Raw genomic sequence first — 14,014 nt, forward strand, 5'->3', positions numbered from 1 at the left:
AGCTGGGAAGGGCTGCGTTCCAGCTCGGTGGCTGCACTGAAAGGGGGGACATGCGGCAGCGACCACGGGGACCGCGGGTGGGGGGAAGGGGGAGGAGAGGCAGCGGCGACGCAGGTGGGGGTGGGGAGGGAGCCCAGAGAACCAGTCCGACTCCCGATCACGCCTGATGGAGGCGGCCCCGGAGTCTCCAGCCCCTGGTTTCCTGCTTCTCCCCTGTACCTTTGTCTCCCCTCCCTCCTGCAAACTTTCAGCCTGTTGGGGGCTAACAAGTGTGAGTGTGTGTGTACACAAGTGCCTGAGGGTCTGTCTTTCAGCCCGAGTGTGGGAGTCTGGCTGGCTGTGCAGTTTTTAACCCGTGTGTACATCTGTGTGCCTAAGCCACGGGCAACTGTCCCTACACGACTGATGTGTGTGTGCGGTTGTGTGAACCTGCGCGTGGGGTATGATTCGCGGGGCTGTACAAACCGTATACCTAGGTAGCTGTACCTGCCTCAGGGTCTGTGCGTCCTACAGCGATGCTGTGGCTGTGTGTTTGTGATCTTGTGTCTCCATGTCCGTACATGTGAGTGGGTGTTGTGTGTGGCCGTGTGAATTGTGAACATGTACGTGCGCCCGCCCGTGGGTATTAGTCTGTACGTGTGCCTCTTTGCGCATGTGAGGGGTGGGGTCTGTGCGGGGGATTCCCGGCCCCCCACACTCACACCCACCAAGCCCCGGGAGGGGGCAGCAGCGGTGGCGGCGGCTGCGGCAGGGAGACCCTCCTCCCGCCTGCCCCGCCCCCACCCCCGGCCCCTACCTGCCGGCCGCTTCGCCGACCGCCCGAACCGCCAGAAGCTGCGGGCCCGGGGGCCGCTGGGGGCCTTCCTCTTGTGGTGTGAGTTGCCCATGGCGGGCGCGGGAGCCGGCGCGGAAAGCCTAGCGCAGCCCAACCAGCCGGGCCGCCGGGCCCGCAGCCCCGGGAGGGAGGCAGAGAGACGCGCGGGCGGCCACCGCAGGCGCCCCCGGCCCCAGCTCAGCCACGCCTCCGGGCCCCGCGGCCAATGGCCGGGCCGGGGGCGGGGCCGGCCGGGGGGCGGGGCCTGGCGCGCGTCCCGCAGGCTCCGCCCCTCCGGGACCTGGGAGACCAGCTGAGCCACCCCACCCAGGGCGCTCGGGAAGGCCGGTGCGCCCAGGTGAGGCAGGAGGGCGGCCGGCTCTCCCAACCGCGGGGCCGCCTCTCTGAGGACTGCAGTGGAGCCCAGAGAACTCGGAGCAGGGCCCCAGGCGGGCGGGGTCCGGAGCCCCGCGGCTGCTAGGGCCCCCCAGTCACCACCCCGTGAGTGTCACGTGTCTGTGTGTGTATCTCCTGTCGCTGTGCCTGTGCGTACAAATGTATCGATCTGACCGTATTTCTGTATTTCCGTGTCCAAAATAACAGCACCCTTTTATATAGCGCTTACTGTGTGCCAGGCGCTCTGATAACTGCTTTCATGCCACCTAACAATTCTACAAGGTAGATAGTTTTATCATCTCCATTTTGCAGATGGGGAAATTGAGGTTCCATGAAGTCAGCTAGTCAGCTGACTAGCCCAAAGTCGAGCAGTAAGCTACAGAGCTAGGACTCAAACCCAGACTGACTCCGACACCCACTGACCCTGCTACTACCCCTCTAGTTTATCTGTGCCTCTGCGTGTAAACTGGGCATTGGTAATTGTATGCTTGAATGTGGCTGTGTAGTTGTGTACCTGTGTCTATGCCCGTTACCCTGACCACTTGGATCCCTCTGTGTAATCATCTGTGTGTGTGACTGTGAGTCTGTATCCATATGGAGTCTGTTTTCAAATGTCTGGATGTGTGCTTTTGTGTATCTGCCTAATTGTGACTGGTTCTGTCACATCGTGCCTGTGACTGGAAGTAATGGAGTGTATAGGTAAATGTACGTGAAGCCACCCATGTCTGTGTGCCCCTCACTCAGCTTCCCTGATACAATTTCTCAAACCTAGGCCAAGCTTCACCTTTTCCAAAAACTTTCCAGGCTGTCCTCACCTCTGTGTCCTTACAGGTGCCCTTATGCCCAGGGCCCAGAGCCTGGGCAGTGAGTGACTCTCCTTTACCATTGCTCTGCCCCATCTCTCCAACGAGGGGCAGCCTGGTGTAGCAGAGAGACTGCTTGGCTGGGAGTCCAGAGCCATCAGTTCTAATCCCCATATTGCTCATCCTTTCTGCCACCTGGGCAAGCCCCTCCACTACACCATGCTGCATCTTTTTTTTTTTTTTTTTATTTACTTATGATAGTCACAGAGAGAGAGAGAGAGGCAGAGACACAGGCAGAGGGAGAAGCAGGCTCCATGCACCGGGAGCCCGATGTGGGATTCGATCCTGGGTCTCCAGGATCCCGCCCTGGGCCAAAGGCAGGCGCCAAACCGCTGCGCCACCCAGGGATCCCCACCATGCTGCATCTTATGCCCAGTGGCTCCAGGGCACCCCGTCCCTCCCTGCAAAATTGGAAAGTCAAAGCTGAACCTCCTTGAGGCCTATGTCTTGCTGAGAGTCTGAGGTTAACAACAGTACAGTCCCTGAGGGGTTATATTTTATTCATCCAACCAGAAAATACTCTTGTCAAGCATGCACTATATACCAGGCTGCATGCATCAGGCTCCCGCTTTGCACAAAGAAGGGGGGCCTAGTGTTGGAAGAGACCTCAGAGTATCTGCTAGCCCAATTCCCTTAATTTACAGATGGAGCCCATAACGGAGAAAGCTGGTGTGGAGGAACGGAGACAACGCTCAAGGATAACATCCAGATCCCTTGGCATGAGTTGAGCGATGGCAGGTATGCAAAGAGCTTCAAGGGATGTCTGGAAGGTAGCAGGTACCTTAGCCTTTGTAGGAGGCCTTCCAGCAACTGTCCTGTCCCCAGCTCAACCTCATCTCCCACCACACCCCTCTCATTATCAGAGCTCCAGCTGCACAACCCTGCTTACCACCACCACCACCCCAACTACCCCAACTACACACTTCCAGGCCTTTCCACATGCTGCTTACCACCACTACCACCCCACACCGCCAACTACACACTTCCAGGCCTTTCCACGTGCTGCTTCCTCTTCCACCTTTGCCTGGAAGATTCCTCGTTCGCAACACCCTGCTGGACAGTCTATTCCTCCAGGAAGTCCTCCTTGCATCCCTCCTCCCCTAGCTCAGCCCCCTGTGCTCCCACAGGCGGTAGTATGGCTCTCTGATAGAACGGATCATACCTCAGGGCCCCCCAGCACCCTGTGTAACACCATCCCAACACTTGTCTCAAGACAGCAGTTTGTTTCAGTATCTCCCTTTCCAACCAGTTCCTCAAGACAGTGATCGCCTCCCTCCCTTTAGTAATCTGAAGCAGAGCAGCATAGTGTTGGGCACACAGCAGGAGTGCCGTGGGTGTTGAACAGGAACTGGTGGAGGCAAAAAACAGTGGGGCTTGCCTAGTGGGGTTTGGCTGCTGACAGAGGTGGTGATGATGGCACTTAAGTACTGGGAGAGGTGAAGAGGCACAGGCAGGAGAGTCCCAGTCTCACGTTCATTCACTACAGAGGCTGTGCTTGCTCCAGGATCCAGGAGGAAGAGTACCGCCTGCAGCCAAGAGCATGAGAGCCTGCGGTAGGACCGTGGGAAGAAGTAGATGGGATAGAAGACCAGAACTCCTGGCAACCACACAACACAGGGCTTGAGTGCCTCGTGACTCCCCTGAACGGTGGGGAAGACCTTGCCTAGCCAGGGGCTTGGAGGAGGGGGTGTCCTAAGCAGACAGGAGGCCCCACTTGGAGCAGACCCCAGCAGCAGCCTTCTGGGAATTATGCACTTTGCCAGAAGAATCGGGGTTGAAACCCTTTGCAAGCTGAGCTGTCTCTGTCTCCCCTCCGTGCCAGTCACAGGGCTGGGCACCCAGAGAGAGAGCTGACAGCCTTTGATGAACCGGCCCCTGAGGGCAGGAGACACAAAAGCAGAGAGACAGTGGAATATAAAAATGGGAGAGATGGACGATTTCACCCCTCCTGCCCCAGGAAGCTGCTGCCACCTACTTCTCCCCCAAGTTGGCCAAGGGACTAGAGGAGGTTAAGGGGTCTGCTGGGTCTGCAGATAGGCAGGAGGAAGGTGGAGGTGTGAATACCTGCTCTCCCCACCCCACCACTTTCACTGTGGTCCAAACAATATACAATGCCTCCTCTCATTAGTTTTCATCAGCATGTGACAGGCCAGGAGCAGCTGAGACAGCTTTGAGGGCTGGGGAGAGGGGGATTTCTCGGGGGACAGCTGGATAAGGGGAGGCTCTCCCTCTGCCCTCTTCTGACAAGAGTGGAGGTTTTTTTGGCCACAGGCTTTGGCCACCCCCGTTCAGCAAACCTTGCTGGTGGCCCTGCTCCAGGGGCAGGAAAGGGACAGAAGAGTGGGGGGAGGGCCCATCCTAGCCTGAAGGGGATTTCCAGAATGCTGGGATGTGTGCCATGGGTGGGGATTTGGGGCCTCCAAGAGGAGGGAGAGGGAGAGGCAGCTGGAATGAGCCCCTGAAGGTGCTGGAGGTAAGGGAGGGGATGGAGGCCTTCTGGGCCTCAGCTTCCTGCTCAGCTCATCCCACTCCTGGTAGAGGCAACTCTCTGGGATGGGATTTTCCATTTGAAGTCTGAACAAAGGAGTAGGGAAGCTGAGGGCAGCCTGGCAGGTGAGGGCTCCTGCTCCACCTCTAATGTTGGCTGGCTGTATGACCTTGAGCAAAACACTTCGTCCTCTGGGCCTCCACTGCTTGTCTGTATGTGGCATGAGGGCAGCCTGTGGCAGCTCAGGCCATCAACTCTGAGCATCTAGGACCAGCAGATGCCCATGCTCTGGGGCCCATTTCGGATCACCCACCTATAACCCAAAGGCACTTTGGGCAGAGCAGAGAGAAAGGACCACCAACCCCGCTCCCACCCTCCAGGTATTCAAAAACAGTGAGGTATTCTGTGCTCACAGAACCCAGACAGCCAGCTGGCTCCAGCGCCTTGCAGGTGCCATGCCTGATTCTAGCACTACAAATCCCTCAACCCCAGCTTCCCCTCATCCTTCCACTTTAGCTCATATGTTACCTCCTGGAAGCCATCCCTGGTCTCCCCTCTGTGATCACTGTGCTCCCTCCTTTGTCACACTTCTTGACCCTTAATTACCTGTTCAATGTCTGGTTCCTTCCTCAGATTGTGAGGTTCATGAGGACTAGGACCGTGTGTCTCATTCATCCCCAGGACCATGTCTGGCACAAAGTACTTATTACCTAAACACTTACTAAGTATTTTGAAGTACTAGTGAGGCTCCCTCTCCCACCTGGACTCAAGGCAGATAATGCCCATCCCTTCGTAGGGGCCTAAAGGAAGTGGATGCAGATTCCTCTATGAAAGTCACTCCCGCATGTATCCCACAGCAGAGGGAACCCTACCCCTATCACATTGGTCCAAGCCCCAGGCTTAGTACACTGAGATGCCCTACCCAAGAAGGTAGCCAGGGGATCCCTGGGTGGCGCAGCGGTTTAGCGCCTGCCTTTGACCCAGGGCGCGATCCTGGAGACCCGGGATCGAATCCCACGTCGGGCTCCCGGTGCATGGAGCCTGCTTCTCCCTCTGCCCCTCTCTCTCTCTCTCTCTCTCTCTCTCTCTCTCTCTCTCTCTCTGTGACTATCATAAAAAAAAATAATAATAAAAAATAAAAAATAAAAAAATAAAAAAGAAGGTAGCCAGAAAAACAGACTGTCCAATTCCAAATCCTGTAAGCACCCTGCTCTAATCTGGAGGCAGTAATCTCTCCGGGGGCTATCACAGAGATGATGACACTGGCACCAGACCTTGAGAGATGAATGAGTTCAGTGGATAGAAAAATAAAGAGAAGCACACCCTAAATAGGGGAAACAGTGCACACAATGGCACAGAATGTGGAACTACATGGAGTGTTTATTGAAGAGCAAATAGAGAGGTGCCTGGGTGGTACAGTCAGTTAAGTATCTGACTCTTGATTTCAGCTCCTGGCATGACCTCAGGGTTTGTGAGATTGAACCCTATGAGGGTTTTGGGTCAGGTGTGGAGCCTGCTTAAGATTCTCTCCCACTCCCACTGTCCCTCTCGACCCTCAAAGAAGGAAGGAAGGAAGGAAGGAAGGAAGGAAGGAAGGAAGGAAGGAAGGAAGGAAGGAAGGAAGGAAGGAGGAAGGAAGGAAGGGAGGAGGAGGGAGGGAGACACTATCCTGCCCTTAAATAAGCAAGGTGTCCATTACCCAAAGTCCCTTTGGGTCCTCACTTTGCTTTAAGAGAGCTACACAGGCCCCTCCCTCAAGAGAGAGATGGCATCATTCACACAGATTCTCCTTGCCCACCTTACTATACCCTGTAGCCCACCAGGTCCCAATGTCTTTTTTTTTTTTTTTAAGATTTTATTTACTTATTCACAAGAGACACACAGAGAAAGGCAGACACATAGGCAGAGGGAAAAGCAGGTTCCCTGTGGGAGCTTGATGTGGGACTTAATCCCAGGACTCTGGGATCATGACCTGAGCCAAAGGCAGATGCTCAACCACTGAGCCATCCAGGTGCCCTCGGATCCCAATGTCTTGTCAATGACTGGCCAAAGGGCAAACTTTCCTTTCCTGAGCATAGCTCCCACTCTTGTGGTCCCAGCCCATTTGCAAACCAGAATTCTAGAACCATAAAGGCTCTCAGAGCCCATAAAACCCCATCTTTGTCAAGACAGGGCATGTGTGGCTCATAGTGGGGCAGAACTCAAACTCAGGAGTCTCTCCACAACCCCATACCAAGGACCATTCTTCCTGAGTGGCCAGAGTTCTTCAGGTCAAATCTACTGGACCTGAATTCTTTCAGAACTGAAGCTACCCGCACTCTGACACACACACCCCAGCCTCACCCTGGCCACTGCCACTGCCCAAGAGCAACCTTTGGGAGGGCTACACACCATACACTCCTACAGTGGGTACTCCTCTCCAGAGTCAGAAACACACCTAGCCTCATATTGCTTTGTTTCGAGAGTATGGCCTCTGGAGGCAGACTGCTTCTGTCATTGCCGTGCTGTGAACATGATTTCCATGCAGGTGGGGACCTTGCCCGTCTCATCCCAGGTATTCACATTACCCTAAACAGTGCCTGACACGGAGTAATACAGAGTATGTCTTTTTCAATGAAGCTGAGTGACCTTGATCAACTTACTCTCACCTTCGGGGTCTGTTTTCTCACCTATAAATGGTAATAACTACCTCCTCCCAGGTAATTGTGAGGACAAAGGAAAATATTTGTGAAAATGTCCAACATAGGTCTGACACATAGCAGCCGTCATGTTACTTTTTCAAATTAGCCAGTATCTGGGGTACCTGGGTGGTTCAAGTCAGTTGAGCGTTCGACTGTTGATTTGGCTCAGGTCATGATCTCAGGGTTGTGGGATTGAGCCCTGCTCCTGGCTCCCTCCTCAGTGCAGGCTGCTTGAGATTCTCTCTCCTCTTTCTCCCCCTCCTCTCTTTCTCTCTCTCTCTCTCTCTCTCTCTCAAATAAATAATTAAATTAGCCAGCACCCTGCCCTCCTTCTACACTCTGCTCACCTACAGAAAGCCTCCCCTGGTTATCTGTTGGGCTCTGGTCTTGGCATCTGTCCCAGAAACACTTCCTCCCCACATACTTGTCTAGAGTCCAGGTAATATTTCTGGAAAATATGGATTCTTATTTGTTTACCTTTTCTTATGCCTGAGTCTTTCGTTGGACAAAGGTCGATTCCAGCTTCTGTGGCTGCCCCCCTCAATCATCATCACCCCTGCTATGAGTTCCTGGGGTGTAACCAAGACCTGATTTCTGAATATGGATCAGCCAATGTCCCAAGTCCTTAGCATCACAACTGCAGAAACCTGCTCCCATCTAGACCATTCTCCACAGTTCACAAGGTACTTGCTTGTCTATTATCTGATTTGACCCCCAGGACACCCCTGTAAAGCCAGGATTTATTCTTCCTATTTTATAGATAAGGAAACTGAGGCTCCGGGGGGTTCACAGTCTGCTGGTATCATGTGGCCTGGGAGGGGGAGCAGAGTTGTCCTGTCAGCCTCTGAGCCCATTCCCTCCAGGCTGAGTCTTTAGAGCTCAGGTAAAGGTGATAAATAGTATTAAGCCCTTGCATTTCTGCAGTGATTTCACATTCCTGATTTCCACATTCACTCCTGAGAGAATCTTTTTTTTTAAATATTTTATTTATTTATTTGAGACAGAAACAGAGACAGCTGAGAGAGAGAGTGAGAGAGAGAGAACATGAGCTGGGGGGAGTGGCAGAGAGGACGAAGCAGGCTCCCCACTGAGCAGGGAGCCTGACTTGGGGCTGGATCCCAGGACCCTGAGCCAAAGGCAGATGCTTAACCACTGAACCACCCAGGACTCATGCCCTGCCACTCTTGAGAGAATCTTACGGACACAGAAATCTTGGAGTTCACAGACCCACCAAGGCAATGTTAGCCAGAGGGTCACCCCTGTGAGAAGGTCTCCTCCCTTTCCTGAGACAGTAATGGAATCAATAGGGCCACAGAGAAGTTGCTGCCCAATGTCATGGGGCTTGCTAGTGACTGAGCCAAGATCCCAGCTCTAACTTGCCTGACTTTCCTACTCCTCCCACTCTGTCAGCTTCCCTCACTTCTCTCTGGGGTCTCCTGCCACCCATAGAATGGGTTGGATGAGATCTTTCAGCCTGACCCGCTGGCCTGTGTCCCACCCCCATGTCCTATTCATGACAACAGTACCAGTTTTGGAGCAGATAGTGTGAGTTCGAATCCCAGTTTGGGCAAACGAAGCACACACTGTCCCCAACCCTCAATTTTTCCATTTGCGAACGGGCTCAAGTGAGCTAATGGATACACAGCTCCTGGCACATTCAGAATAATCAATAACTGTCAGATTTCCTCTCTTTCTAGGTCTGTGCTCAAAATTCTACTACAATTTCAGTTTCCCCATTGTACTGTAGGGGAGTCAGATTAAGGGAGCCACACCCTGCATCTCAAAGACTGGGATTGGGGAGCTTGCCAGCAAAGGCCCTTGACCTCTTAGAAATTGTCTGTATATTCCTTCTTCCCGTCTCCCCCAGTCTCCATTCTGAACATTTTCCCCAGAAAGAGTTAAGCCTTCTTTGGCCTTCCCCTTCCTGACCAGCAGTGCCAATGAAGATTAGAGAGATTGGATTTATTTCTCTTAATAAACAGAAGAGAAGTTGGGCCAGGCAGGTGACAAGGAAACAATTGGAATAATAGGAGGCTGGAGCAAAAGGGAGCAGGACTTCCTCTAGTTGTACCTGCGGCCACCCCCAGACATGGAGAAACAACAGCCAGGGGCAGGGAGGTGTTTCCTATGCACGTGGACTCAAGTTATGCCGACCTGCTGCCCAGAGAGCTCAGTGCTACCAGATACCTAACACAATGCAGGGGGAGGCCTAGCCACTGACCCCATGACCCCAACCCAGGCTGTTGGAGCAGGGACCTACAGGGTCAGATTTTCCAGCCCCTGCCTCCAGGGTGGTCTCCAAAGGGAAAGGGTCCACTGCCCTGGAGTACACCACTCGCCTTCTATCTCCAATCCTGACAATCGGACCAGATTCCATCCTGCTGCAATTCTGACCCATGCCCTCTTGAGATGGGGATGACTTCAGACTGAACCCCATGGGACAGCCTTAGGAGTGACTCTGCATCCAGTTGGGAGCGTAGAGCCCTCAGAAACACCTCTCACCCAAAACCCTCCCTCAGGGCTTGTCCCAGCCATCCTGGCCCTAGCACCCTGACTTCTATTTGTACCTGGGCCAAAGGCCCTCATCCAAAAGGAAGATCAGGCCGGATGCAATCACACAAGAGGCTTTTCACCCTCTTCCTGACCCCTCAAATGTTCCTTCCAATTCTCTTGCAGAGGAGGTGGTTAAAGGACACTGGGAGGGTAAACACAAAATGGGATGGGCCTGCACACACCGCCATTTCCTCACCTCTGGCACTGCAGCTCAGGCCATCGGGAAAGGTAGACTTCGGAGCAGGGCAAGCCCCAAGGGAGCCCCACCCTCTTGCAGAGACACTCATGCCCTGCGTCTCAAACCGGTGACAGAAACAGGGGGAAAATGAGAAAAGAACCAAGCAAGTGCCCAAAAGGAAAGTGGCCCCAGCAGGGATGGACCAAGTCAGCCACCCCTTCCGTCCCCTCAGACAGAAGCATCTTGTCCCCATCAGGCCAGAGAGAGCCCAGAGACAGGGAATTGGCGATAGTATTTTAAGTACCCATCGCAGCCCAGGTACAGCGTCTCCATTAATTTGGGCCTCAGTTTCCCCCATCTGTAAACACACTTCCAACACTGGCATGTTTCTACCAGGACTGGGAGAAGGAGTGATGGGGAGGGGCGCCACGTTTGGTTGGTTCTCACCGGAGAGCTCTCCACTCCCAGGAGGTGTAGTTTTGCGGTTTGGCCCAGGGGATCGATAAGGGGGGCCGGGTGGGAAAGGCTAACCTCGTTAGGAGCCCAAAGCACGCTGTGGCCCACGCTGGGTCCTCTGTGGGGCTGAAACACCTTTTGGGTGCAGCCGACCTTCCGGACCTGGAGCAATCCCCACCACAGTCGCAAGGCCACTTGCCTCTCCTACGGGCCCCAGGCCAGACGCAAGTCTCTGACCCCCTGACTCAGCAGAGGGCAGAACCTGGTTGAGCCGGGGGGAGGGGGACTGCCTCACCGTCCCAAGAGCCAGACGGCCAGCACTTCCTGCTTCAGCCAGGAGATTCCTGCCCCAGCCGGGGGTCCCTTCCCCCTAGAACGGGGCCCGGCGGAGTCTGGGAACTGCTGCGGGAGGGGGCAGCGGCGGAGAAACGGGTGAGCGGCCCGAGCCCGGGCTCCCGCTGCCTCGGTGCCGGCGCCTGGGGGCTCAGCGCTCCGACACGCCGCGCGCCCCCGGGAGCCACCCCCGGCCGCACCCTCGGCGCCGCCCGGCGCGCAGCCCAGGTGCCGGCCGCCTTACCTCGGCCTTTACCCTTGGCCCTCCTGGCCTTGTCGTCCGCCTTCTTGGCCCGGGGGGCGGCCGATTCGGCGCCCTCGGCCCCCGCCGCCTTCTTCTTGCGCCGCTTGCCCCGCAGCCAGCTGAAGGCGCGGCGGAGGCCGGACGCGCCGGAGCGGGACTTCTTCCTGCGCGGGGCGCCTCCCGGGCCTCCCGGGCCCCCCGGGCCCCCCGGGTCGTCGGCCGCAGGTGCGGCGGGGGGCGCGCGGGCCGCCATGGCGCGGCGGGCGGACCTCCGGGCCGGGGGCGCTCAGGCCCCCTGCGGCCGGGCACCCATGCGCGGAGCGGACGCGCGGGCCAGCGGCCGCCGCGGGGAGACGCGCCGGAGAAAAGTTTGGGCGGCGGAAGCGGAGCCCGCGGGGAGCGGCCGGGCGGCGGGAGCGGCGCGGGAGGGGCGGGCCGGCGGCGGGCGGGGCGCGGAGCCGGGAGCCGGGGAGGGAGCGGCCGCGGGGCTGGGGCGGCGCCGCCTGCCGCCCTCCCCGCCGCCTCCGGCCCCCTGCCGGGCTCCGGGGCTCGGGGGCGGGGGAGCGCGCGGGCGCGGGCGCGGGCGCGGGCGGGCGGGGCCTCCGGGGGTCGGGGCCGCGGGGGCGCGGAAGGGACCTCGCCTGGCCGTCAGAGGTACGGGGAAGGGGCGGAGACATGCTGGGGCTGGACCCCGGGACAGCTAGGCATCCCGAGTGCAGCTGGGAAGACACGGGGGTTCCAGCATTCCTCTCCTGGAATAAGGGAATGCTGAGAAAATTCTTCCCAGGACCCGGACGGAATCGGAGGTTTGCTCTGGAGGCGGAGGGGAGGCTGCTGACTGGCGCACCTGAGACTCGAGCCCGCCCGTGGGCCTCCTCTCCAGGCTGGCGATCCCGAGGCTCCCCATCACTCCTAACCCTCCCCCAGTGTCAACCCTCAGTGTGGAGCTGGGATCCGTGCTTCCTGCGTTCCCGCTTCACCCTTTAGTGAGGAAGATGAGGGGAGTCGTGCCTCAGTTACGCGGTGCCTCAGTTTACCCTTGGACTTCGCGGTCAGGCCCCAGGGCACCTCTGCCTGGGCCCGGATTCCCCGCGCTGAGATGCTCTACACCATTCATTCAGGTCTAGCCCACATCCCAAAGTACCCTTCTGGTTTAGGCACTGGGCCAGACGTAAGGATCTCAATGGGTTCTGTTTCCTGTCCTCTCTACCGGGGCCAGCACTAGCCTTAGGGACCCTTCCTCTTCCTCACCTGATAAGTATCAAAGGAGAAGGGATCCCTGGGTGGCGCAGCGGTTTGGCGCCTGCCTTTGGCCCAGGACGCGATCCTGGAGACCCGGGATCTAATCCCACATCGGGCTCCCGGTGCATGGAGCCTGCTTCTCCCTCTGCCTATGTCTCTGCCTCTCTCTCTCTCTCTGTGTGACTATCATAAAAAAAAAAAAAAAAAAAGTATCAAAGGAGAAGTATTATAGATTAGGCTAAGACTCAGAGAAAGAGCAATGTGCAGGACCTTGGCCTGGTGGATAGTCTGGAAGCACTGGGTAGGGAGGAGAGAGGAAAGCAAACATACTCTGGCTTTTGGAAGGAGTCATCAGGAGAGGAATATTGGTCAGTCTCGCCCCCCACCAACCCTTTCAGCATTTCCTTCTTCCCAGTGGCCATGTCTGACTACATAATTTGCAGGGCCTAGTGCAAAATGAAAATGCAGGGCCTTTTGTTCAAAAATTATTAAAATTTTGGGGTGCCTGGGTGGCTCAGTTGGTTAAGTATCTGGCCTCAGCTCGGATCATGATCTGGGGGTCTTGGGATCGACTGCTTTGCTTAGGCTCCCTGCTCTGCAGGGAGTCTGCTTCTTTCTCTCTTTCGGCCCCTCCTCCATGCTCTCTTAAATGATAGATATATATATAGATGGATAGATAAAAATTATTAAGATTTTCAAGAAGACAAGCCCCTGGCTGGCTCAGTAGGTAGGGCATGAGACTCTAGATCCCAGGGTCATGAGTTTGAGCCCCATGCTAGGCCTAAAGCCTACTTAAAAAAAAAAAAAAATTCAAGAAGACAACAGCAGAGCATTCAACCAAGTGTGGGGGCCTTTCTGACATCAGGGTCAGGGGTGACTGGGCCTATGAAGTTGGCCCTGCCGGTGGCTTATATAATTCCTTAGCAAAAGTTCCCCTCAAATGACAATCCCCCCCAGGTGCATCTGGCTGGCTCAGTTGGTAGAGTATGCACCTCTTGCTCTTGGGGTCCTGACTTTAAGTTCCACACTAGACATAGAGCTTACTTAATTTAAAAAAAAAACCTGAAGGGTGTCCGGCTGGCTCAGTTGGTGGAGTGTGTGATTCTCAATCTCAGGGTTGTGTGTTGGAAACCCATGTTGGGTGTAGAGATTACTTAAAAATAAAATCTTTTTTTTTTTAAGATTTTATTTATTTATTCAGGAGAGATAGAGAGAGGCAGAGACATAAAGGGAGAAGTAGGCTCCCTACAGGGAGCCTGATGCAGGACTCAGTCCTAGACCTGGGATCAGGACCTGAGCCAAAGGCAGATGCTCAACCACTGAGCCACTCAGGCATCCCAAAATCTTTTTTTAAAAATTTAAAAAAAAAAAAAAAAAAAAACTCGCAATCCCCAGGAGTCAGCTCAGAGATCAGGTCCCCTGATTTGGAGGTGGGGAAGGAGGGAAGTGGGGCGAGATCAGGGTTTTCCCTTCACTGCTTCTAACTCCCAACAGCCAGACATTCTCACCTTCCAACTCCAACCTGGCTCACCCTCAGACCAGCAGCCCCAGGTTCCCTCCTGTCCCCTGACCTAATGGACAGACATACTTCCAAGACACCCAGAGAGGGCTAGCCTAGGAAGGGCTAGCCTGCAACTCTGTCCTCTAGATTCATGACTACTCAGCTCAGCTACATTTCTCTGCTGGCCCTGTGGGCAGCTAAGGAAACAGACTTTCCAGCGGCCCGTGTCAGCAGGGCCCAAAGTCCATCCTGGAACCAGGCTGTC

General features: G+C 55.6%; 1 protein-coding gene and 1 long non-coding RNA gene across 3 annotated transcripts in view; one reads left to right on the plus strand and one right to left on the minus strand.

The window, feature by feature from the left end:
• KIAA1522 (KIAA1522 ortholog) overlaps window positions 1–11,408 on the minus strand; it is a 28,398-nt gene extending 16,990 nt beyond the window's left edge. The window contains exon 1 of one of the 2 annotated variants that reach the window (XM_041768117.1): window positions 11,007–11,408. In XM_041768117.1, coding sequence (XP_041624051.1) covers window positions 11,007–11,259 — 253 coding nt within the window. In that variant the 5' untranslated portion in view covers window positions 11,260–11,408. Of the gene's footprint in view, window positions 1–796; window positions 1,018–11,006 lie in introns of those variants that run through there. The other variant, XM_041768118.1, reaches the window with a different exon arrangement.
• LOC121498118 lies at window positions 1,184–4,181 on the plus strand. The gene is made up of 3 exons (XR_005989616.1): window positions 1,184–1,315; window positions 2,718–2,811; window positions 3,560–4,181. It is a non-coding gene; the product is annotated as an uncharacterized LOC121498118 (long non-coding RNA).
• Window positions 11,409–14,014: the final 2,606 nt, after the last annotated feature.

The sequence above is a fragment of the Vulpes lagopus genome, chromosome 8, assembly GCF_018345385.1.
Source record: "Vulpes lagopus strain Blue_001 chromosome 8, ASM1834538v1, whole genome shotgun sequence".
NCBI classification, from domain to species: domain Eukaryota; kingdom Metazoa; phylum Chordata; class Mammalia; order Carnivora; family Canidae; genus Vulpes; species Vulpes lagopus.